General features: G+C 38.7%; 1 protein-coding gene across 2 annotated transcripts in view; it reads left to right on the top strand.

The window, feature by feature from the left end:
- Positions 1 to 23,518, top strand: part of CACNA1S (calcium voltage-gated channel subunit alpha1 S) — an 85,983-nt gene extending 62,465 nt beyond the window's left edge. Inside the window, exons 29-45 of one of the 2 annotated variants that reach the window (XM_067467968.1) lie at positions 2,556 to 2,612; positions 4,129 to 4,182; positions 4,907 to 5,047; positions 5,257 to 5,322; positions 5,808 to 5,899; positions 8,002 to 8,161; positions 9,528 to 9,655; positions 11,749 to 11,845; positions 12,458 to 12,560; positions 14,055 to 14,156; positions 14,338 to 14,462; positions 16,319 to 16,447; positions 16,903 to 17,111; positions 18,374 to 18,441; positions 18,747 to 18,850; positions 19,978 to 20,100; positions 22,925 to 23,518. In XM_067467968.1, the coding sequence (XP_067324069.1) occupies positions 2,556 to 2,612; positions 4,129 to 4,182; positions 4,907 to 5,047; positions 5,257 to 5,322; positions 5,808 to 5,899; positions 8,002 to 8,161; positions 9,528 to 9,655; positions 11,749 to 11,845; positions 12,458 to 12,560; positions 14,055 to 14,156; positions 14,338 to 14,462; positions 16,319 to 16,447; positions 16,903 to 17,111; positions 18,374 to 18,441; positions 18,747 to 18,850; positions 19,978 to 20,100; positions 22,925 to 23,086 (1,920 nt within the window). In that variant the 3' untranslated portion in view covers positions 23,087 to 23,518. The remainder of the gene's footprint in view (positions 1 to 2,555; positions 2,613 to 4,128; positions 4,183 to 4,906; positions 5,048 to 5,256; positions 5,323 to 5,807; positions 5,900 to 8,001; positions 8,162 to 9,527; positions 9,656 to 11,748; positions 11,846 to 12,457; positions 12,561 to 14,054; positions 14,157 to 14,337; positions 14,463 to 16,318; positions 16,448 to 16,902; positions 17,112 to 18,373; positions 18,442 to 18,746; positions 18,851 to 19,977; positions 20,101 to 22,924) is intronic. The other variant, XM_067467970.1, reaches the window with a different exon arrangement.
- The last annotated feature ends 356 nt before the right edge of the window (positions 23,519 to 23,874 follow it).

The raw sequence follows: 23,874 nt of genomic DNA, 5'->3' as shown, positions 1-23,874 counted from the left end.
GTGGAAATGGGAGAGGGTCTGCATCTGGTGAGGTCCTTAGAGATTAGCTGAGAGAACGAAGTTAGTAGCATAAGCTCTTATTGACTACAAGATTCTTTTGCACCTATAGACCTGTTTTTGATCATAGCTAACAGACTTATACCCCAAAGACCTCATCTGCTCTGCTATCCCTGTGTCCTTTTTAATAATATGGCAAATAATATAGCTAGCAAATTTAAGATGAAATGAAGCTTGAAATGCCTTACCTTATGGTAGCTGCAGATAATTTCTGCTTTACTGTCCATGGCAACCATCTTTCAAATATCAGCTTATTATGTTGGTATATAGTGTACCTGTCCCTTATCACTGCTGTACTGCTATATAAAGCAGCCCTTTTTATATACATGTGCATGAGTGATAGAGTACATAAAATACCATATGTAGATAGCACATGTGCACACCCCATACATCTGTATGTACAGAATACACAAGTAGAACTTGCTGGTTTAAAAATGTCTTCATGTGCTTGCTTGTGCTTGGTGCACTGCTACTGCTTGTATTTTCAATTAGCTTTAGGCCAGTAATGGTCGTGACTAATACCTTATTTCTAAGAAGTCATACCAAGGATGTCTTCCTATATGAAGCTTTAAACACTGCCTTCTTTTATAGACTCCAGCATCCAGGAAAAAAAACTGCTGCCCTTCTTTAAACTTACCTTATCAGCCAATATTGAAGTTGTACAAATCAGCTGCTCAAAGATCAGTCAGTATAACCTATCGATCAAATCGTCAAAAGTCCCAAAGGGAAGATCTAGTTGCTTAGTGATTATGGTGACAAATATTAATTTCAGTGGAATTCAGGAATGTACACTGAGAATGTAGTGACTGTCTCTTCTCCTTGCCTTAGAACTTCCTATTTTAGTCATCATCAGAAGCAGGACTGGCTCTTGCCCCAATTTTATCCTTCATGTGGCTTTTTACCTTCATATTAGAATGGTACTTCCTTTTGAATGGCAACTGGCTGAAAAAACCTCAGAAGGGGCCAGGATTATCACGGAAGTTTCCCCCATCCCCTGGTGCTGGCAGAATCACATAGTCCTATTTTGATTCCATAAGATGGAAAGGCATCCTCTGTGTTCCTGTTTTCTTCATCCCAGCATACTGTATCTTTAGTTTGTAAACTTAGCCATTTTGATAAGTTTGTGCTTTCTGTGTTTTCTTCCTCTCTTTTTCCCTAATGTTGAAATCATTTATATTGATACATTGATTTCATAAATTTCCTGCTCTGATAAGCAAAGATGATATCCTTTATGATTATTAAAAACCCAGATAATAATAATAATCATCATCATCATCATCATCATCATCATCTTTATTTATACGCCGCCACCATCTCCCCAATTGGGACTAGGAACGGCTAACATGAGACCAAGCCCTTTTAAAAATACAATACAACACAGTAAAACACAAAATACAAAATGCATCAGAATATACATTACAATAGCAAAATAGAGTAATAAAGCAAATCAACACAATATAAACTTTACTATCTGGCTAGCTGGCTATAGCTGGACATGCAACATAGATGGATGTAGGCATCTAACAGATGAACGTATGAATATTTCAAAATGGCCAAGAATGTCCCTGTGTTCAGGGCTATTCCCAGTTCCATGTAAACTAGATCTCTTGATTTTTCTGTGCTTCAGTTAAAAATTGCAGTAATAATGGAGGAGCTGTGTTGAACTGTTTAGTGCTATTTATACAGTTTACAGTTTAGCAATCTTTGCTTCCACTCATTGACCAAGATCATGTCTTTATTGTATCTAATTGCTTTGTTACATCCATTGTTTTATCCCTTCCTTTTATCCCTTCCTCCTTCTACCTGTCTTTCTTGTTGTAGCTGTCAAAGTTAGTATCTTCTATAATCTCACTCCGTCAAACAAGACTCCTCTCACTCATCTAGCCCTCCCTTCTTTCCTTCCTTCCTTCCTTCCTTCCTTCCTTCCTTCCTTCCTTCCTTCCTTCTTTTCCTCCTTCCTTCCTTCCTTCCTTCACCTGTCTTTCTTGTTGTAGTTGTCATAGTTAGTATCTTCAATAATCTCACTCCGTCAAAAAAGACTCCTCTCACTCCTCTAGTCCTTCCTTCCTTCCTTCCTTCCTTCCTTCCTTACTTACTTACTTATTATTGTCTTTCAAACTCATTCTGACTCCCATTCCTATATCTTCCTTTTAACCCTTCCTCCCAAGACCTGTCTGTCTTGTAACTGCATAGTTAGCATCTTTCATCATTTCACTCTGTCAAACAGAACTCCTCTTACTCCTTCCTTCCTTCCTTCTTTCCTTCCTCCATCCACCTGTCTTTCTTGTTGTAGGTGTCATAGTTAGTACCTTCTATAATCTCACTCTGTCAAAAAAGACTTCTCTCACTCCTCTAGTCCTTCCTTCCTTCCTTCCTTCCTTCCTTCCTTCCTTCCTTCCTTCCTTCCTTGTTCTTGTCCTTCAAACTCATTCTGACTCCCATTCCTATATCTTTGCATTGCAGTTGTGGAATTCCTGATTCTTTTATTCTCTTGACAGACAATTCTTGCTTCCAGTGGTGGATTGTACTGCCTAAGCGGTGGCTGTAATGGCATTGTAAATATCATCTGCATGAGCTTGTTGTGGACCATCTGTTTTGTTCATATATCCCTTTCTTTCCCTTCCTAGACCATTCCTTATTGTCATGTCCTGCTGTGTTAGTGTGGATTGCATGAGACTGATGACAACACTGAGTTTTCAGAAATAGCCCTCTAATAGAGGAGAGAGTAAGTTGTCAGTCTCTGGAGATTACATTGGACCTGGGTGGGAACAAGGCTACCACCTGTCAACTTCTTGAAATATAAGTATAGCATTCAACCCAAAAAGAAATGGCCTTGAATTAATTGAATTTGTAAAAGATTTGGAGGCAATTAATTGTTGTTCCTTTGTTTGTCCTTTGTCCCACACATCTAGCAAAGACAGATGTCTAGATAAGAAAATTGATTGTTATGGCTTGCTCAGAAATAAAGCATTGCATATTATGCATAGATGACTAGCAAGAATCTGTAATATTATTTATACCATCTTTAAGACCTGTAAAGTGTACTATTGCATAGTGCTAACAGCTTCTTGCAGTCTGCTTTTTGTGCCAAATATCGAGTACTGCTTTGATGTTTTCCCCCCATAATTTCACAGAGAGAACAGTCCTACAAAGCAGATGGCAGGAACAGCGTTAGCAATACAATTGCCAGTTTTGCTTTCTGATGTACAGCAAATGCCTGCAAGCTTGTCTCTAAGATATATAAAATCCCATTTTCATTCCCAATCCAGCCTGAAAACTGTACTGTGTAGCTTTATTATTGAAGAAGATACAGTCAAAGCAGAATGTTCTTTAGCGTATGCACTATCAAATGAAACCTTGAATAATGCTTTTGCTACTCTGCAGAAATATAAATCTATGGGTCATATTGATACTGAATGTGTCCTATTTCATATCCGACACATGTGAACTAGTCTGCAGAAATGGCATGAGATTGACTGTTAGATAGCCACTGATATGCTTTTTTCCTGCAGTGTTAGAACATACTTTTGCTACAAATCTCAACTAGTTTAACTGCCATGAAAGAGAAAAATTTAATTTAATTTGTTCGAGTTGCTCTTCATAGCCACACCAAACTACTAAGGCTTGTTCCTAAGGCTGGGAGATGTGTTTCAAGTTATAGTATCTCTCCAGTTTTCACTTGTAGCATAGATTTCATTTGTGATGGGACCAGATCATCCAGTGCTACCTTCTTTTTTGCCAACCTGTATGCTATGCCTTGTGACCTTTCCTTTCACTTCCATCTTGCCATGCTGTCCCTATAAGTTCTGATGGTTCAGACACATTCTTTGTTTCAGTTAAAGCCAGCAGTCCAAGAATTCATATGGTGACACTCTGTTAATCCAGGAAGGAATTACCATTGGGAATCAGTGTAATGGTGATGGCATGAATCTTCCTGTATTCTTCATCGGCATGCAATCAACAATGTAGTTTTATCCCATCCCATAGTTTAGCATGCTGTTGACCCTGAGCCCCTAGCTCTACCTGTGTTGCAACCATTGGTGTGCTTATTGCCATGGGATATGTTCACAGACCCAACCACTGATGATCCAGGAGGCCACCAACGCTGGAGCAGCCACATCACAGGTATGTTTGTTTATTTCTTATTTATAATAGTCATACACCTCATTCAGGTGGATATCATACAAAAATAAAGCATAGTTTAGTTTCTGAAATAAATTCAAAAATTATTTCAAAAGCCTAGGAGAATAAAAACATAATTGCTTGACACCAAAAGTTCCCAGATCACCATCTTATTTCTCAGATCAAGTCAAGGGCTGATCTGCCACATGTATTGGGACAACTACACATTTGAATAGCACCTTTATGTATAGTTGAAGGCTTTCATGGCTGGAATCACTGGGTTGTTGTAAGTTTTTTGGGCTGTATAGCCATGTTCCAGAAGCATTCTCTCCTGACATTTCACCTGCATCTATGGCAGGCATCCTCAGACGTTGTGAAGTCTGATACTAGATAAAATCAAGACTCTATAGTGGTGCAGTGCTAAAGTGAAATTTTGGTGAGGGAGTGGGAATAAAATATAGTGCATAATGTACTCCTTGCTCTGTGCTTTTTCAGTATTGAAAGCTCAGGTAAACAGTACTGAGACAAGTCAGCACCTTCTAGCATCTTCTTAACAAGGTTCAAAATGCATTTCATGCCAGTTCCTCTCCTCACCCACAATTAAATCATGGATAATGATTATGTTGTAATGGCCATATATGATTAACACAACAGAAATACTAGCGAATAGCCATTAGTTTGCTTCTGTCTGCTTATTTTCTCTCACTGCCACATGCTATTTCCATAGACCTCTGCCATAGATCCTGATGAAACTGGACGGATCTCCATCACTTTCTTCCGGCTTTTCCGAGTCCTGCGCCTGGTAAAACTGCTAAACCGAAGTGAAGGCATTCGAAACTTACTCTGGACCTTTATCAAGTCCTTTCAGGTAAGAACATCACTTTGGCTGGAAGAGTATGTGCACTATTCCAGCTGAAAGAGGGACTCTGAAAGCAGGATAGGGTTGGTTGAGGTGGAGGTAGGTATAATTTTATTTACTTACTTTATTTTTATCCCACCTTTCTCCTCACAGTTTCCATCCAATTGCTTTGTATAGCAGTAATGTATGACCCTTGATTAATTATGTTTCCCCCATAGGCATTGCCTCATGTGGCCCTGCTGATTGTGATGTTGTTCTTTATCTATGCTGTAATTGGAATGCAGGTAAGAGTGTGAAAAGGTCCTTATTTCCCTGGGGCAAAATGTCCAAGATCCCAGTCATGAAACCTCTCAGGAGAGAGATCCGAAATCACATTTTCATTTCTTTCTTTGGAAGACTTGCTCTGTTTCAGTCTCTGTCTTTCTCAAAGCCAAATTACATGTTACTTTATAGGCTTTGGCCTTTATCACACCATATCATTACACCATCATAGCCGTAATTCCATTTTCATGGCTGGCGCAATCATCTCATGATTTCCTTACTGCTTCTTTTACCTTTTAAGGAAAGATGGATGGAATAGTAGCTTTTAAAATTATAATACTAGGAGCTGTCTATCTGGAAGCACCCAACTAAACAGCTGAAATAGAAACTCACAGTGTCAGTAAGGAAACTGATATAAAGATACAGATTTATCAGAGAAACCCACAACAGGAATAGATGCCTAGCACAAGAATAGGTTCTTGGCAATGATTAACCTTCTTATTTGCAGATGTTTGGGAAAGTTGCTCTGGTTGATGGAACTCAAATAAATCGGAACAACAACTTTCAGACCTTTCCACAAGCAGTGTTGATGCTGTTCAGGTAAGCCTTTTTTTGATAAACAGGAGAAAAAATACATCACGAAAAGAATACTGATTTACATGAAGCGTCTATATGCTAATGTATTATGTACAAATGCACATTTAGAAATAATTACTACAATATATCTCATCATAATGGTAAAGACTATGACCTGATCATCTGCATGCCTGCTTAGTCTAGTACTCAGAACCTAATAATTATTGGGGAATCTCAAGACATCCACTCTCCCTGGTTTATTTAAATCTTGGATTTGGACAACATTCCATATAGAGGACATCTTCCAATATAGGACTTTTCCCTGACAGACCTTCCAATGTAATCTGTAAATGAGGTACACCTAGACTAGTTTCCAATCTTGGAACTTTTGATTTTTAAGCAGAGGTTGGATGACCATTTGTCAGGAGTGCTTTAATTATATTTTCCTGAATAGCAGGGGGTTGAACTAATGGTCCTTGTGATCTCTTCCAACTCTACGATTCTATGATTTTTTGTTTTTTAAATAATTTTATTATTTTTAAAAAAATCAAATATTTACTTTAAAAATAGAGCACAAAGATAGAAACATTAACAATAGTTACATAGAAGATGTGTTATATGTTCATAATTTTGAAATTAAAAATTAATTCCTTTAAAATATTTCATTCTGTTTTATTAATCCTTTCCAAAAGTCCAATGGGTCAGTGGAATATCACTGTTTTCCTCATTGGTTTGATTTGCGTAAGAAATAAATGGGAGTTGCATTGCCTCAAAGACATTCTTATCTTCCTTGTCTTACTTACCATGTCAGTCTTTCTCATATTGCTAAATCACAAACTATTTGTAGAGTTTGTTTCCAAAAGAAAACAAATCCAGAATAAGGAAAAGAAAAAAAATGAATTATATGAGATAGCACACTGTTGACTAAGAGTAGAATATTACGTACAGATCAGAACTATCAAAATGTACCAAATCACTTCAGTTACAGGGCTTGGAAAACTGCATTTTATAGCAAAAGCATGCTTTTTCCCATTTCTATAAAATTTGTTCGGATGGATTTGATAAATTTAATAATCTTCACATTTATGCAGAAGCAGCCCTAGGTAATTTTCAACGGTAAGCAAAAAGTATTTTGACACCCCCCCCCCCCCAAACCAATCACTGATATATATTTTCTGTTTGTCATGGGAGTTCTGTGTGCCATATTTGGTTCAATTCCATCATTGGTGGAGTTCATAATGCTCTTTGATTGTAGGTGAACTATACATCCCAGTAACTACAACCTGCATATGTCAAGGTCTGTTTTCCCCCAAGAGCGTCTCAAGAGCACCCCTGGGCAAAATCAACTATACTGCAAATGCTTACTTTGTGTAATGGGTTGAGCCGCCCCTGCATTTATGTCATAGCTCTAAACTTACTGGCAATGATCTGTCTGACCACTGATAATAGAAAGTAAAGTAAATTCTTATGTATTATGTATCACCCTAAATAAATGTTGTAGTGCCAATCTCAGATTAAGGGTGATATGGTATTCCATCAAAGGGATGGAATACCATATCACCCGTTGTATGTCCTTGTATCACTTCTTGCTTATTGTTAAACAGCTGTGTTCATTGGCTCTGTTTTTGAGGCTTACAACTTGCAGGACAAATTGCAATGAGTGCCAATACATACCATCTGCATCACAAAGAATAGAGCTTTGGAGCAATTAATATGAATAGTGGCACTTGATATTTTATTCACCCTACAATGTCACAGATGATGCTTATTTATGGGTTTTTAATAACACCCCCACCCAATTTTAATTCCTGCAACTTGGAAATCAAAGTTTCGAAAATACAGACAAAGGATTGCTTGTGATTTTACAATATATGGAATTAGACTTCAGGAGTACAGATGTCTATCCACTTTTGATAGTATTTATTTATTTTATTTATTTATTTACTTTATTTGTATACCGCCGTTTCTCAGCCTAGCCGGCGACTCAACGCGGTTTACAACAGGATAAAAACAGTCAACAATCTACAATTCAAAACAAAAGAGCACAATACACAATTCATACACTCTTTTGTCCAGTTAACATGTTCTGGAAATATGGTTGTGTCTCAGCTCATTTCTTTCCCCAGGTGTGCCACAGGTGAGGGCTGGCAGGAAATCCTATTGGCTGCCAGCTATGGGCAGCTATGTGACCCTGAATCGGACTATGCTCCTGGAGAAGAATATACTTGTGGCACAGGATTTGCTTATTTCTACTTCATCAGCTTCTACATGCTCTGTGCATTCTTGGTATGTTCTTTTTGCTGTCTTTTAATGTGTATTTCCTTGATTGGTATCATATTATTATGGAACATGAGTAAATATTTCCATCAGCATATTCACTGGCTAAATTAGAAGTCACGGTGACATCCACTGATTCACCCATTTATAATAAATACACAGGGAAAGGTGTCAAAATGCTCCCTCTCCCGCATTCCCCAGGCTTAGTCTTATTACTAGGTGTAACTCATTTCATTCCTTACTGATAGCAGGCTATTCAGTAAATTGGCATTAGTGAATCCTTAGCTTAGATCTCCACACTTCAGCCAGTTGACTGCCTGTGATCCTCAAGTCTACCTAGCAAAAAGCTTTCTCATAGATAAAGTGCCTGCAGTTCTATTAGATTAATGAACCATGGATGGTTTGCCTAGGCAACAGGGGCCAGAATTAATGTATTACCCTTCAAAACCAAATACAATCAGAAGCAGTTCTGAAGTTGAAAGAAAGTGGAAAGCAAAGGGAAAAATTGTCTCCACTGAAACAGACTTAATGTTTTATGCTAAATGTGTAGTGTGCAAATTACGTTCTAAATGTGTCATGTGCAAATTACTTTATTCGCAATTAAGCATGTGGAACCTGATCTGAATCAAGCCTGAAATAAGTGAATAAGGAATTTTTAAAGTTCCTGGAAATAAATTGCCCTCCATCCCCATTTGTTTGAGGTGGGAAAGGACTATAAATGGGGGAAATGTTCAGAGCTGCCAAGGGCATTTTTGTCTCCTCCTTTTTTAGCTTCCACGCCCTTAACAAAAACTAGTGGGAGGGGAGCCTGCAAGTGGGAGGGATCAAACCTCCTTTATTTGTGTGCAGTGAGTCTGATCTCTGCTGGGTCTCTCCATTTTAGCCAACTAAAACACACAACTTAATTTTCATCAAATATTTCTTGTATTCTTTTTCAAGGTTGGCTATTACTCTTATGAACACTAGAAATATTCATAAAGTCTTCTTGCTGAAGAAAAAAAATACACACTAGTCTTATAAAAGCTTTGAATTTTGGGCCATTCAGTGGCCACATTGGCTGTGTGGTTCTGGAAATTGTACTTCATTTTTTCCTTTATCTCTGCCAAGTTTCAGCAGCCAGCTGGAAGTGCTATAGACAGTGGTTCTCAACCTGTGGGTCCCCAGATGTTTTGGCCTTCAACTTCCAGAAATCTTAACAGCTGATAAACTGGCTGGGATTTCTGGGAGTTGTAGGCCAAAACACCTGGAGACCCACAGGTTGAGAACCAGTGCTATAGAAGGATTGATGCATGAGTTGTTGGCTGACTTCACTCCAGCTCAGTAGCATTAGCCCATGCCATGTTTCTGTATGTTTTGTCAATTCATTTCTCCTTAGATTATCAACCTCTTTGTTGCTGTCATCATGGACAACTTTGACTACCTCACACGGGATTGGTCGATATTAGGTCCACATCACCTGGATGAGTTCAAACAAATATGGGCAGAATATGATCCAGAGGCCAAGTGAGACACTGTTACTAAACTTATAATTAATCATTTCATTGGCAATGAAAGTAAAATTCAGGATTTAATAGAAAAAAAATTAAAGTTAGATAATTCTTAGAAAACCTTAGAAACTACAGAAGGAATTTGTGTTCTGTGGAGCCCAGAAAGCCACACCAAGCTATTTTGGCTCTTCCAAAATTGTGAAGAGCCATAATACACTGGGAACCAGAAGTAATAATTCATCACTCTTTGTCAGCTTTTGGGTCAGTGTTAAGATTTGTTTTTGTTTTTGCTGTTTCACTGTCACAACAGCGTTCTAATGTCTATTAATGCAAGTTTAAACGAAGGGCAAGTATTTTTCAGCTGAAGAAGTATTCATGCTGGTGGAAGAAGGGATTTGGGGAAGTTAGTGCAGATTCCAAGGATTGCATTAGTTCTAACCACCACCCCACCAGGCTGATGGTATGATTTCCATGCCAAGTTAGCAGGCTGAGGTAGGGGTGGAATGGAAGCACTCTTCTCCCTCTTAGATTCTGAAAAGGGATCCAAGAGCTATTTTAGCCCCTTCAGTTCCCTAGTGGGCTGCAGTTACATACCTACTAGTGCCCAGAAATGATGCTTCAGTTGACCAGAAGTCACTTCCAGTCTCCAGAACGGCACCTTGTTTGTGGATTCAGGATGGGAAGCTCCCCAAAACAAGATTTAGGAGACAAAATGCTAGGAAATATCCAAAAACATTGGAGGAAGAGGGCTCTGTGAAGGGGACCTGAGGGCTCATATGGCACACGGAGCTCTGAATTTCCACACTTTATTTATAAAAACGAGCAACAGCAATGTATGGTCTCCCTCCTCTGGCATTCTTTTGTTGCAAGGTATTTCAGTCCTGATACTCAGTCCTAATAACTTTAATCTCAAGATACCTACCTGGAATTCCCATGAATTTATTTGAAAGGACATTGATAATTGAGATATGACTGGGCTACCTTTCTTGTCTTTTCTCTCCTATGGTTATTGTTGGCTATAATTGGCTAGTTAAAAAAGACAGGGATCCACACTCCAATTAAAAGACAACAACTATTATCTGGTAGCTGTAAAGTCACCATAAGTTAGAAATGACTTGAATGTATACAAAAACAACAGAAAACAGTATTTTATATCCAAAGAATGGCAGGATAAATTTAGAATGGATCAACATTCTGAAGACTGAGCAGCTTCAATTAATACTGAAGCTACAGCTATATCATGCGCATAAAGGAGATCTTCCGAAGACTTAGGATGTTTTCCTGAACTCATGATTTGCATGCAGTGGCTGGTTTATGTGTTCAGTATCCTGCAAAAATGAAATACAGCTCTTTCTTGTCAAAGCTTATTTATCTTCTACAAAAAATGAAACTGAAACCTACTCTAGTTTTGGTTCACATCACAGTGAACTGTAACTCACTATGATCTATATTCTCATATGTTTATCCTGTAGGTGAAATGTAACACAGAGAGAAGGAGATTGATTCACATAGTTCTGCCTATATCATTTCATATGCAGATTCACAGTTCATATACAGTTCTGTCTATATCAATCATATACAGATTTACAAGGAATATATTCACTAGGCTGGGAGGAAACTGGGATCCACTGTCTACATAGCTGTCGTATCACTGTTCATGTGCACTAAGGAATGGATCACAAATATACTTTGAACTGTATGCTATATCAGCAGATCAAATGCATATAACCAAGTGTTTTATATATTTTTAACTAAGAAAGCATGAGCCAAATAAATAACCGAGCTGTGACTTCCAGGTACCCAGAGTTAGGAACTGAGGACCATGTCAACAACAGGTGATGTCACAGTTTTCTCTTGTTCTGGGTTGTTATAGGTTTTTTGGGCTGTATGGCCATGTTCTAGTAGCATTTTCTCCTGATGTTTCACCTGCATCTGTGGCAAGCATCCTTAGAGGTTCACAACCCCTGAGGATGCTTGCCACAGATGCAGGCGAAATGTTAGGAGAGAATGCTTCTAGAACATGGCCATACAGCCTGAAAAACCTACAGCAACCCAGTGATTCTGGCCATGAAAGCCTTCAATAATATATTCTCTTGTTCTTCTTCACAGGGGCCGAATCAAACATCTAGATGTGGTCACTCTGTTGAGACGAATCCAGCCTCCCCTGGGCTTTGGGAAGTTTTGTCCACATCGTGTAGCTTGCAAGGTAGTCTTCCATTATAAACTAGGACTGTATTCTTGTCTTCATGTCCATGTTATTTCTGTCTTCTATACCAATTGACATCATAATACCCCATGGGCTGTAGCAATTTTTGAAAAAGCATAGATGTACAAAGATTGGTATTTAATGCAGCAATCTGATGTTAAGATCAATACATTGTGATGTCTGCCAGTGTTGAGAGGCCTGGTTGTATTTTGAGTTTATGTATGCATGTGTGAACAGAAAGAAAAATGGAAGAATTATTAAGACATTTGATAAGTCTATCTGTGAAGGGAACAGGAATGTGCATAGCATCTCCACCCTTTGGAACCTCCCTATGTTTACTGGAAAGATCTGAAGGGGAAAGGTAACAATATCCAGGTGAACACAACTAAAGATCCCTCTGATCAGAAATCCAACTAAAGCATGGTTCCCATTTATGTAGCGTTTTATGACCATATATTCATGAGTACACCATTACAGTTTCCCTTAAAACCTTCTCACTGGGAGGGTGGTGGTAGAGATGGAAAAAGCATACCCTCATTTTCTTCAACACCTGAATCATTGTCTTCTACACTTAAATTTATTTGTATGTATGGTTGCTTTTTTTCCTCCCAGCGCTTGGTAGGCATGAATATGCCCCTGAATAGTGATGGTACAGTTACTTTCAATGCTACCCTCTTTGCTCTGGTGAGAACTGCCCTCAAGATCAAGACAGAAGGTGAGAGAAGAAAACTATCCATGGCTAAATCTGAATGACTCTATTGTGCTCATTCATAGCAGCCATTATTCATCTTGTGAGTGTGAAAGAACATTTGTCATTTTATATGCTAGTAGGAGCTCTTCTGACCTTAAAATCCATTACGGCACAATTACACACGCCCAACGGAAGATGCTATAAATCAACAGTAACAAATGCCTTTCTGGTGCATTTAATCATAAGACCTCAAAGTGTCATGTCCTCATGTGTTGTAAATTAACAGAAGTACCTTCAGTGTGGACCCATGCCAACATGCTGTTTCTGGAACTTCCGGAGTTTTTTCAAGAACCTAAGCTTTAAAAAAGACAAATGTAAAGAATTTCATCCACCTGAGACCTGATAAATGAGAACATTCTTATTAATATAAGCATAGTAATTATAATCTAACCTTATCTTGTCCCAAGACAATTCAAGGCATTGAACACTGCATGTTATTAAAAACACAAGACAAAGGAGAAATAACTCATCAAAACAATTGAATATAAATAAATATACACCTACCTGAAGCAATAAAGCAAGGAAAACTGTCAACAAATACATTCACAACTAATAAAGCTATTATATGTCAAGATATAATAATATGAGTATATTATATGTCAAGATATAATAATATGAGTCCATGAATACACAACCTTTGTATTCAAACTGTCTTTGATGAAAATGAATAAGGCATGCTCAGTTATATGTAAATACTCTTTAAATGTTACATCAACTACTGGTGCATCTATGTACTTGGGTAAGTATTGTCTAGTGGACTGAATTGTTGTTTTTACATTTGTCCTTAGATGTAGCCATCATGTGGGTAAAATGTAATACCTGTTAAAAGTCATCCAATGATTCCACACACAAGTATGACTTTGTGTAGTGAAAATGTTCAGAGATTAAACTAATTTTGAAGATGAAGCCCCCAGTGGCACAATGGGTTAAATCCTTGTGCTTGCAGGACTGAAGACCGACAGATCGGACGTTCAAATCTGGGGAGAGCACAGATGAGCTCCCTCTGTCAGCTCCAGCTCCCCATGCAGGGACATGAGAGAAGCTCCCCCCCCCCCCAACAAGGATGGTAAAACATCAAAACATCTGGGCATCCCCTGGGCAACATCCTTGCAGACGGCCAATTCTCTCACACCAGAAGCGCCTTGCAGTTTCTTGAGTTGCTCCTGACATTAAACATTTTTATAAGATAAACTAATTAATTAAAAGATCACTGGTAAATTCAGCATGAATAGCAGCTGATAATAATCAAGGGCAAGGACAGTGATAAAACCACCATATTTGACTCTGTCAAAATCCAGCTCACTACTGGACTAGATGCTGTACATTTCAGATTCAGCCCCCGACTTCTTCAAATATGTAAAAAACCTTCTGATTGAAACAGAAAACAGTGTGTTCACATGGGCCAATGATCCAATACAGTATAGGACCATTTGAAATGACTGGTTGGTGATTTTGTAGGTAACTTTGAACAAGCCAATGAAGAGTTGAGGATGATTATCAAAAAAATCTGGAAGAGAACCAGCATGAAGCTCTTGGATCAAGTCATCCCACCAATTGGAGGTAAGTCTTCAACATGGCAATCAAGAAAATATGTGTTACCCTCATACCTCTTCCTACTTCTTGAGTAGGCTACCTATCTTGAATCAGCTTTGCATATTCCCGTACAGCCTGGAATGTGCAGACTGACCCAGGTACTGTTGCTGATTAAACATAATTATTTCCCTGGTGTGTGCTTCTTTAGATGATGAGGTGACTGTGGGCAAGTTCTATGCTACCTTCCTCATCCAGGAGCACTTCAGAAAATTCATGAAGCGTCAGGAAGAGTATTATGGCTACCGACCCAAGAAGAATGCTGTTGAAATCCAGGTGAGTAAAAAAATGGAGCACAGCAATCCAGTATGTTCAGATTCAGCCCCTGACTTCTTCAAATAAAAAGCCTTCTGGTTGAAACAGTAAACAGTGGGTCAGATAGGTCAATGATCACAAAACGGTGTGGGTTGGTTATGCAGTCAAATGAGGTCATTGGGTGATCCACACCATCCCAATGACCACATTTGACTACATAACCAACCCACACCGTTTTGTGATCCTTGCTGGCTGTTGTACACTAATGTGGATGTTCTGTTTAGATTTATGTTATTATAGAATTTGGTCTGAATACATGTAGTTTAATTTATTGATGTCAGGTTTAATTTACTGATGTTAGATCTTCATTTAATATCAGACTTTAATGTTACTTTTATATGTGGGGGTTTTCTGGGATTTTATGTTCGTATCGTGTGTTTTATGTAGGCATTGAATATTTGCCATTATTATGTTGGAATCCGTCCTGAGTCCCTTCGGGGAGATAGGGCGGAATACAAATAAAGTTTTATTATTATTATGTTTCCACCTGGTCCTAAGAACAAAGTCATTTTCCAACCACAATGAAGAACAAGTGGGTGAGACACATATCTACATAACAATTCATGCATAATCTTAATCTTAACTGAATCATCTGGTTCCCCTTCTCCTGTCTTTCTTCATCATCAGAAGGAAGAAAAAGGTGTAGCACAACATTCCTTTGACAGTTTACTGGTTCTTAGTACATATGAACCAGGTTTAATATAGATTCCAGTTTGTTAAACAAACCAGCTATCTTATTAGCATCTGACTGTTATTTGTTATATATCACAGTCCATATATAACAACACAGGAATTAAGAAGATGGCAATTGAGTCATAGGATATTGCCCCTCCAGATTACATAGGAGAAAGAGAGATGGAAGCACACCAAAGCCAAATACTTTAGTAAGGATGACAGAGGATTATTCCTGTCAAACCTGGCTGAGCATAACATGCTAATATGGCCATTTTCATCAATCATCTTTCTCCCACGTATTCTTTATCTTTTGAAAACTCAAAATTGCACTGTCTGGGGAAGCATCAAAACTAGCCTAGTTTCTGCAGATGTTGATGCATCAGGCATCTGGATCTATTGCCATTCATCTATTAATTGAAGTTCAGCTTTGGAATATAATTTTTCTGGGTAATGACAATTTAACTGTTTGATTGATTGATTGATTGATTGATTGATTTTATCTCCTCTGTTCTGTTAATTGATTTCTATTAAAACTCTTGAAAAATATTTTAATGTATCCTAGTTCAATAAAAAACCATTTCAGTGAAAATTTTAAAAGTGATTTTAAAGAACCCAATCATTTGTCTATTTCCTGCCTACACAACTATGGTACAATGACTTCTATGGGGAGAACATCATAAAATTTACACAAACAGAAAAGGCCAAATGCTCTGAAATGTGGCATGTTCTTAGATATGTGTTTTTCAAAGTTAATGTTTTTGACCATGCTTCTCAGGAGATCCAGGAAGATGTAATCCAAAACACTACTTTCCCATCCTCTACTTGTAGGTACAGTAGATCATGTTTTGGTAGTCATAGAAGCTGTCAGTGTAGAAATATATCCCTGTCCCTGGTGTCAACATCAGCACTGATTCATCCTCTATGGAAGTTGTATGGGAGAACACTCGGTAGCATTTGGAAACATAGTACACGAGCCCAATCCCCAGGTCTATTTTATGGGTGGAAAAAGAAATAGAGTGCCTCAGGAGCAGGTGACTTTTGGATCACACTCTTCTCCAGTCCCCACTCTTCTGCACCATCACTTTCCCACTGTAGTGTGAATGACATGTGCCCATAGTAATCCCCCCCCCTCTTTTCACAAGGCTGGCCTGAGGACCATTGAAGAAGAAACTGCTCCTGAGATCAAAAGAGCAATCTCTGGGGATCTGACTGCAGAAGAGGAACTTGAAAGAGCAATGGTAGAGGCAGCAATGGAGGAAGGCATCTATAGGGTAAGTGAGCATGGAAATAATATTCCCATAATGGGCATTTAAAATATCCCTTAGACATAATTGTGCCTGTGACCCCACTGATAGTTTCTATTCACACAGTGAATCATCTCCTTCCACCATATCAACCTCTCTCACATGGAAACACCATATCGTTCTTCACCACCACCAATTTTTTAAATTGTAATGAGCGGTTGCAATAAAAATGGAATGAGGTAAAAGGGTTATGCACTATGCTTTCATGCTATGGGCCTCAACAATGCAGAGCCATCTATAACTACATTTTCTAAAGAAAGTGACCAGTTCTAAGTATGATAGCATGAGACACTTTCAGCCTGGCTTTAAGAATGATTGAATATTTAGGTTTTTTTATCCCCCCCCACCTCGCCCAATATGGGAGATAAAGGATTTAGGAAGCAATTAAGTGACACAGTTCCTGTATTTTCTGTTGACCTCAGAGGACAGGTGGTTTGTTTGGCCAAGTTGATACCTTCATGGAACCCAGCAGCCCTCTTCCACCTCATGTGGCAAGCCAGAGACCTCTGCAATTCTCCGAGATGGGAAGTGAAGAGTTAGATTCCCCTGTGTTCCTTGATGATTTCCCAGCAGGAGGAGGCACCAATGTGAACAACAGCAACAGCAATGCTAACAACAATGCAGCAGCCCGGTAAAACCTATTGTGGGAGACTGAAAAAAAAGGCATGGGGGCAAAACACTCAGTATCAGCATTAATTTCTGGTTTGGCCATGAGTAATGATATGCAACCTAGAGAATGCATCAAGCAGAGTTTCTGAATCTGCAGATAAGAATTAAAACCAGATGTTCTCTTTGGCTTTCTTTAAAAAATGGGGAAACATTTGGGTGAGCAAAAATAGAACAAGAAAGATATTTAATCTTGGGAAGTAAACAGAAAGTTTCCTGCCCATTTGCTATATCCAGAAGCAGTACCATGAGATAGTGAGTGTTGCTGCCACATTCCCTGGAAATGCTTCATCGGAAAGTGTTTAGAGACCCTACATAGAGACTGTACAGTGTAAATTTATGTGCGTGGCACCATGGGTTGAGAATGCCACAAGACACTTTTGTTGAATAACAACATTGCATGGCTGAATGCACACCTGGATAGAAGTGGGCTGTTTTAATTATTTATTCCTGTAGGATTACAAGAACAACCCAGAGCCTGTAGCACACATGTTGAGGGTGGTCTGAACTGTATTCATGGGTTTTATTGAACATATGGTTTAATGCTTTTCTAACATTTGTATTTCATATTGTTTTAGTGGTTTTGTTTTCATATATATCGTAAGCTGCTTTGAGTTCCATTGAGTGACAAGTGGGAAATAGAAATTAAATAAATACATATATAAAATACATAAATAAATAGAAAAGTGGTATAGAGATCAAATCAAGTGAATGAATAATAGCCCCTCACTAGCCCACAGTATCCACAAGGTGTTCCTGTTTGTTGTTACTTTAGTAGCCTTCATTTTTCATGATCTTTCTACAGAAAAAGCACTATTATGTATGAAAGGTATAGAAGCCAAACATGGGTTGCCATCCACTTTTGTCATAGTGCATACACGAGAAAAGAAATGTATGGAGAAATTTGGACAGAGTTACTCTCCACTGAAAACCAAAGCTTTAGAGTGCATCTACACTGTAGAAGACATGCAATTTGTCAACACTTTAGCTGCCATAGTTCAACGTTATGGGATCATAGGAATTTTAGTTTTACAAACTTTTTTGAAATTTCTTGCTAAGATTGCTGGTGCCTCACTAGACTACAAATCTCAGGATTCCATAGCATTGAGCCATGGCAGGTAAAGTGGTGTCGAACTACAAGCATTCTACAGTTTAGAAACATCCCCAATTTAACCTGTACAAATAGTTGTTTTGGATGGAGTATTACAATCATGCTTTCCCACTTAGGTTGATGTATGAAAATGAAACGAGAGAAGACAAGCTGCGTCCACCATCTCCTCAGTCATCTGATCTAGGTGAGTTCTGTCAACCCTCCTCCCCCAATTCTTTTTGAAAAAGACATATTGTGACCAACAACCAAGATAGTTATTACAGCCCATTATCTATATTCCATTGTCATGTATTTGAGGTTGAAATGGAGAAGAACTAGCTATTGCTTTGATGAAAGGGTCTGAAAGGGTCTGCATAATCCCAATGTTTTTATATTGATACATATTGGTTTATCGTTCCCATTTTTTCTTCTGCTCGTGTTGTAAGACTGTTACAATGCTGGCATAACACAAATATTTCCACTATTCCTCATATCTTTTCCCTTCTCCAGCCAACAAATCCTATGTCCATCCTAAAAAGCATCAAGGAAAAAGGAATGAGTTACCAGCACATGGTATAAATAGCCATTCGGAAGTAGAATATTCCATCATGCAGGTAAATGTGAGCACCGGACCATTGCTTTAGTTTATCCAGTCAACTCTCTCAGTTTCTCTCTCTCTCTCTCTCTCCCTCTCTCTCTCCCCCTCTCTCTCCCTCTCTCTCTCTCTCTCTCACACACACACACAGAGTGGGCATTTTTATTGACTATACACCAGCCACATTCAAATGACACAACGAAACACAGAAGAGCAGGCAGGTAATCTTTAACTAAAGAGCCACAACTCCAGAAAACCTTCAGAAGTCTTGGCTTATTTACATTAGGAATAATAATAATAATAATAATAATAATAATAATAACAATAATAATAATCAACTTTATTTGTAGATCACCCTCTCTCCCCGAGAAGACTCAGGGTGGTTTACAAACAAAAAAGATAAACATTCAATGCCCTACACAAATACAAACATCTCAAAAAGAATACATAATAATACAAAACAATAACCATAAGCTTATGACAAAAGAGAAATTAACATAAAAATGATAATACGAATAATCAAATGAGCATAACTATACTGATAGTGTAATTAACAATTAAGACATAAACCCAGAGGAAAGCTGACTCTGTAGTTGCATTGGATTTTTAAAATAGCAGAAATTGGACTGGAAGGAGAACAACAACAACAGCAAAAGGGACATCACCTGTATTGTGCATAAAAGGCTGGCAATACCAAAGAAAGGGCTAGTATGGGAGCAGTTTTTGTCAGCAATAGCATTCACTGTGGTGCTCTGTCTAACCATGTTTGTCCACCCTATTCAGTTCATTGAAAATCCATTGCCCAGAAATAATGAATGGTCTTTCAGATTCCACTCCTCTGTATCCATACTTGGGTTTTCTAGTGCAGAAACTTACATGTCACATCCTCTCTAACACATTCTCACAGGTAGCCAATTGCTTATGGTACTCAGGACCCTTCCAGACAGACCCTATATCCCAGGATCTGATCCCAGGTTTTCTGTTTATCCCAGATTATCTGGCCGTATGGACTCCTATAATCCAATTTAAAGCAGAAAACCTGGGATCAGATCCTGGGATATAGGACCTCTCTGGAGGGGCCCTCAGAGTCACAGAGATGGGCAGCTGCTGTCCTCTGAGTTATATGTGTTTTTTCCTTCTTTGCAGTTTCCCTCAAATAAATCACAGGAGGCAGGTGGTGAACCATCACAGTCTACAAGTACAAGTGAAGGAAAGACACAGAGAGATACAGGTGCCTCTTCTCCAGCTACTATCCAGCTCCTCCAGGAGGTACACTTCTAAGTATTGCATACTTTTTAACTGGATCTACTTTCACTCTGGAATATGACAAATACTAGGGACAGTTTATTGTGCACAGTGGGTTCAGAAGGACAACCGTTACTTTGAAACAATTTCACTCACAAATGCCTGGATTCATTGTGGGTTCATTTTTTTAATGAAATGGTAAAACAATTGAAACATGTCTTGAAGATATTTATTTATTTATTTACGATGTTTATAGCCCGCCTTTCTCAGCCATACGGCGATATCTGAAGATGCTTTTTTATATGCAGACAACAATGTCTAAAAGGCACTGACATATCATGTTATATTTTGGAGGATGGGAACTAAACATTTAGAGTGTAATCCTGTGGGATTAATTCCCAAGCAAAAGTGCTGGAAAATGAGTGAGATAACCCTGCAAAAGAAAGTGTTTCCCAAAACTGCTCAGAATCCCAGGCCTGTTCTGCAATGTTTATCAGTCCTCTATTTTCAGCAACCTTGGAATGTTGCTTGTCTGAAGTGTGAGTTTGGGGTGAAGAGCAATCAAGAGGTGAAAAGTGTTATACATCAGCAGGAGTAAGAACAAACCCCTGTTGTGGATATTGGTTTATAGGGCAAGATGTACTAGGGAAATTGTGAAGGGATACAGTCATCCAAGTGTGACAGCTTTTAACTTGCAAAGGAAAATTTCCTTGGGAGGGTCCAGAGAGTTGTCAAGAGTGACTTGACCTCTTTGCTGTTCCTTCCCTGAACATGAAAAGACCAGTTTCTACAAGCATCAGAACAAAGTTTTTTCTGAGTTTTATCATTTGAGCAGATGACAGACATGCAAGAGCAAAAATCAGTTATGGATATTGGTTACAGGGTGAGATACAATAAGGAAATAGTGACAGGACATGGTTATGTAATGTGTTGGTGTGACAAGTTTTAAATTGCAATGGAACCTTTCCATGAAAAGGCCAGTTTCTACAAGCATTATACCTTGGTTCTGAGGAGGGTGGGATTTTTATATTACAAATAAACAAAAAACAGAGGAACACCCATGAAACACCTGAGAGGGAAGGGCTGCACTCTGGTCTTACTCTTGAATACTATTATTCTTTATCTGAGAAAGATTTCCTCATTCCCACACCTTATTCAACTCCCACTTTCATTGGTAGGCAAAAATGATTCACTTATTCTGTTGATTTTTTTACTGCTGATTTTTTATTTTATTTTATTGTTACGGTCACAGACCAAGAGATACTCTGAAATTGATCCTACTAGACAAGCAATGCCCAGTCATATATAACCCAATTGAGATGGAAGGAATTATAAAGGAAGAATCTGTTCACCCAAACAAGGAGAAAGCACATACTTCTTTTCATCAGAGAAAAGGTCACACAGCTACAGAAAGAAGATCAAAAGAAACTATACAGGACCTCATCACACTAGAGCATGGATCTAGTGTATCTTTCTGTATATATTTCAGATTTTAATATTAATGTCAAAAATATGTAGTATGATTTAACATAGGATTTGTGCTACAATCAAACAGTAAAGCCAAATATCACTTAAGTAAAATAAACATTAAATATTCATTAACCAGAAAAATAAAATCCGGTTGCTGCTTCCTGCAGAATTCTGGGGTTTGTAGTTTAGGGAGGGGCCTTTAAAGCGCTCAGTCGGAGAAGTCCTGGGCCTCACTAAACTACAATCCTCAGAATTCTGCAGGAGGCAGAACCCAGATTTAAAGTGGAGCCATGCTCTAGTGCAGCGGTTCCCAACCTTTTTTTGACCAGAGACCAGTTGACCAGGGACCTCTCTCCAACATTAGTACCAAAACGGTAAAAAAATAAGTTTTTAATCAACTTTAGATTTGGTTTGGTTTTTTGGGGTTCTGATTCAGAAAATTGCATTGGATAGATCACATCAGTTCTAGTTTCTGATACAGAATATATGCCATCCAGTGGTCACCATCTGCTCACCCACAGAAAACCATATTCTGAGCTGCTCTAGAGCTGATGTGGTCTATCCAATGCAATTTTCTGAATCAACACCCCAAATAACCTCAGGAGAAGGCCTGAAAACAAAGACACCAGGGTGCCACATGGAATGGCTCCACTCGGGGGAGGTGGGAGGTGAGGAGAAGCAGCAGTCAGGAGGCTTGTTGTGCCTTTTTGGGTAGCCAGCCTCTCCCCTCCTGACATCCTCATTGCCTCGGCACTATAAGACTGTTTTGCAAGACGGGTCACTCTCGTTGCAACGGTGTAGTAACAGTGAGCCCGCAGACCATATTTTAGTTCTTGTGGACCACTGGTGGTCCACAAACCACAGGTTGGGAACCACTGCTCTAGTGTGATGAGGCAAATAAGACTTCGATCAATACTTTGCAGAATGTATACAACCTTCTGTGATGGGGTTTATTGGGGTGATGTTACTTTTCTTCTCTCTCTCTCCCTCTTCCACATTTTTTTGCTAGTTCTTCTTAGAGCATGCTATGAAATTTGGCATTTATCTTTTGCTGTCATTTCTTTATCCACAACAAAGCTTGGTGACCATGCTGTGCTACTATATAATGGGCTATTTAAGAAGACAGATTTTGCTAAAAGCCCTGCTGCAATATCCCCAAAAGATTTGACAAAGAAAGACACATGAAAGTGTCTGAAACATGAAGACTCAACCTTTTAATATGAAATATATAAGCACATCAACAGAGCACTACATAGTTAACTGCAGTCAAGGGTTCAAGCAGAGCAACTAAACATGTAGCTGCATGGAAAACACTTCAGATTTTTTTTCCGATGGGCTTGGCGTAGTCCCAATTTATGTTTCATTTTCTTTCCTGTAGGCACTGACCTCTGGTGGACTCAACTCCTTAGCAAAAGACTATTCCTTCCTCAAAGTAGCAAGAGATGAGATGGCTGCTGCCTTCCAGATGGAAGTGACTGAGGTAGAGGAGGTAGCTGCCACATTACTGAAGAAAAGAGAAAGCTCAACTACACCTCTGTAAAAGTCCCAGACTATGGCCATTACAAATACCAGATTGTAAAATTTTGTCCCCAGACCTTTTTTCTCTGGCAGTGCTGCTATGCAGAGTGACCTGTTTGTCTGCTTTGGGGTGGTTACCATGAAAAGTTGTCACTACTGTCACTTGACAGGTTGTTGATTGCAGCACGATGAGCAAATGGAAGAGATGGGGGAGGGAATACCTTTTTTCCCTTGAATGTCCAGAGAGGTGATTTTAAGAATGGGATGACCAGGATGTTTCAATGGGGGGCAATGGGGTATCTTTCATCAAAGCCCCTACACTTTTGCGAGGCTCCCCTTGCCCTGGCCCCAGCACCGTCACAACATATTGAAAAACACCCTCTGATAACTTTGTTCTGAAAAAAGTAACATTGGTTAAAAACTAGCATTTTTAATAAACTGAAAGACCCAAGAACGATGAGTTGTTTATTTACATGTACCTGACATTCTAATATGTATAGTCTGCTGTTTTTATTAATTACTATCAGATTCAATTTATGGCAACCTAAGAATGAGAGATCTTCATCAGCTCTACTCAGGTCTTGCAAACTCAAAGTTATGGTTTCTTTGACTGAGTATATCTATGTGTAATATTATATTACTTTTTTACTACTACCTTCAACTTAACCAAGCATTATCATCTTTTCTAATGAGCCATGTCAGCTCATTTTAGTTTCTACTGAGTGTTCAGGCTTGATCTGCTCTTGGACTAATGAATTCATCTTTTTTGTCAGTCCGCTGTATCCATTGAGCTCTCCTCCAGCCTCACAT

Source organism: Anolis sagrei, chromosome 4 (genome assembly GCF_037176765.1).
Source record: "Anolis sagrei isolate rAnoSag1 chromosome 4, rAnoSag1.mat, whole genome shotgun sequence".
NCBI lineage: Eukaryota > Metazoa > Chordata > Lepidosauria > Squamata > Dactyloidae > Anolis > Anolis sagrei.
This window is presented reverse-complemented; position numbering and strand designations above follow the sequence as displayed.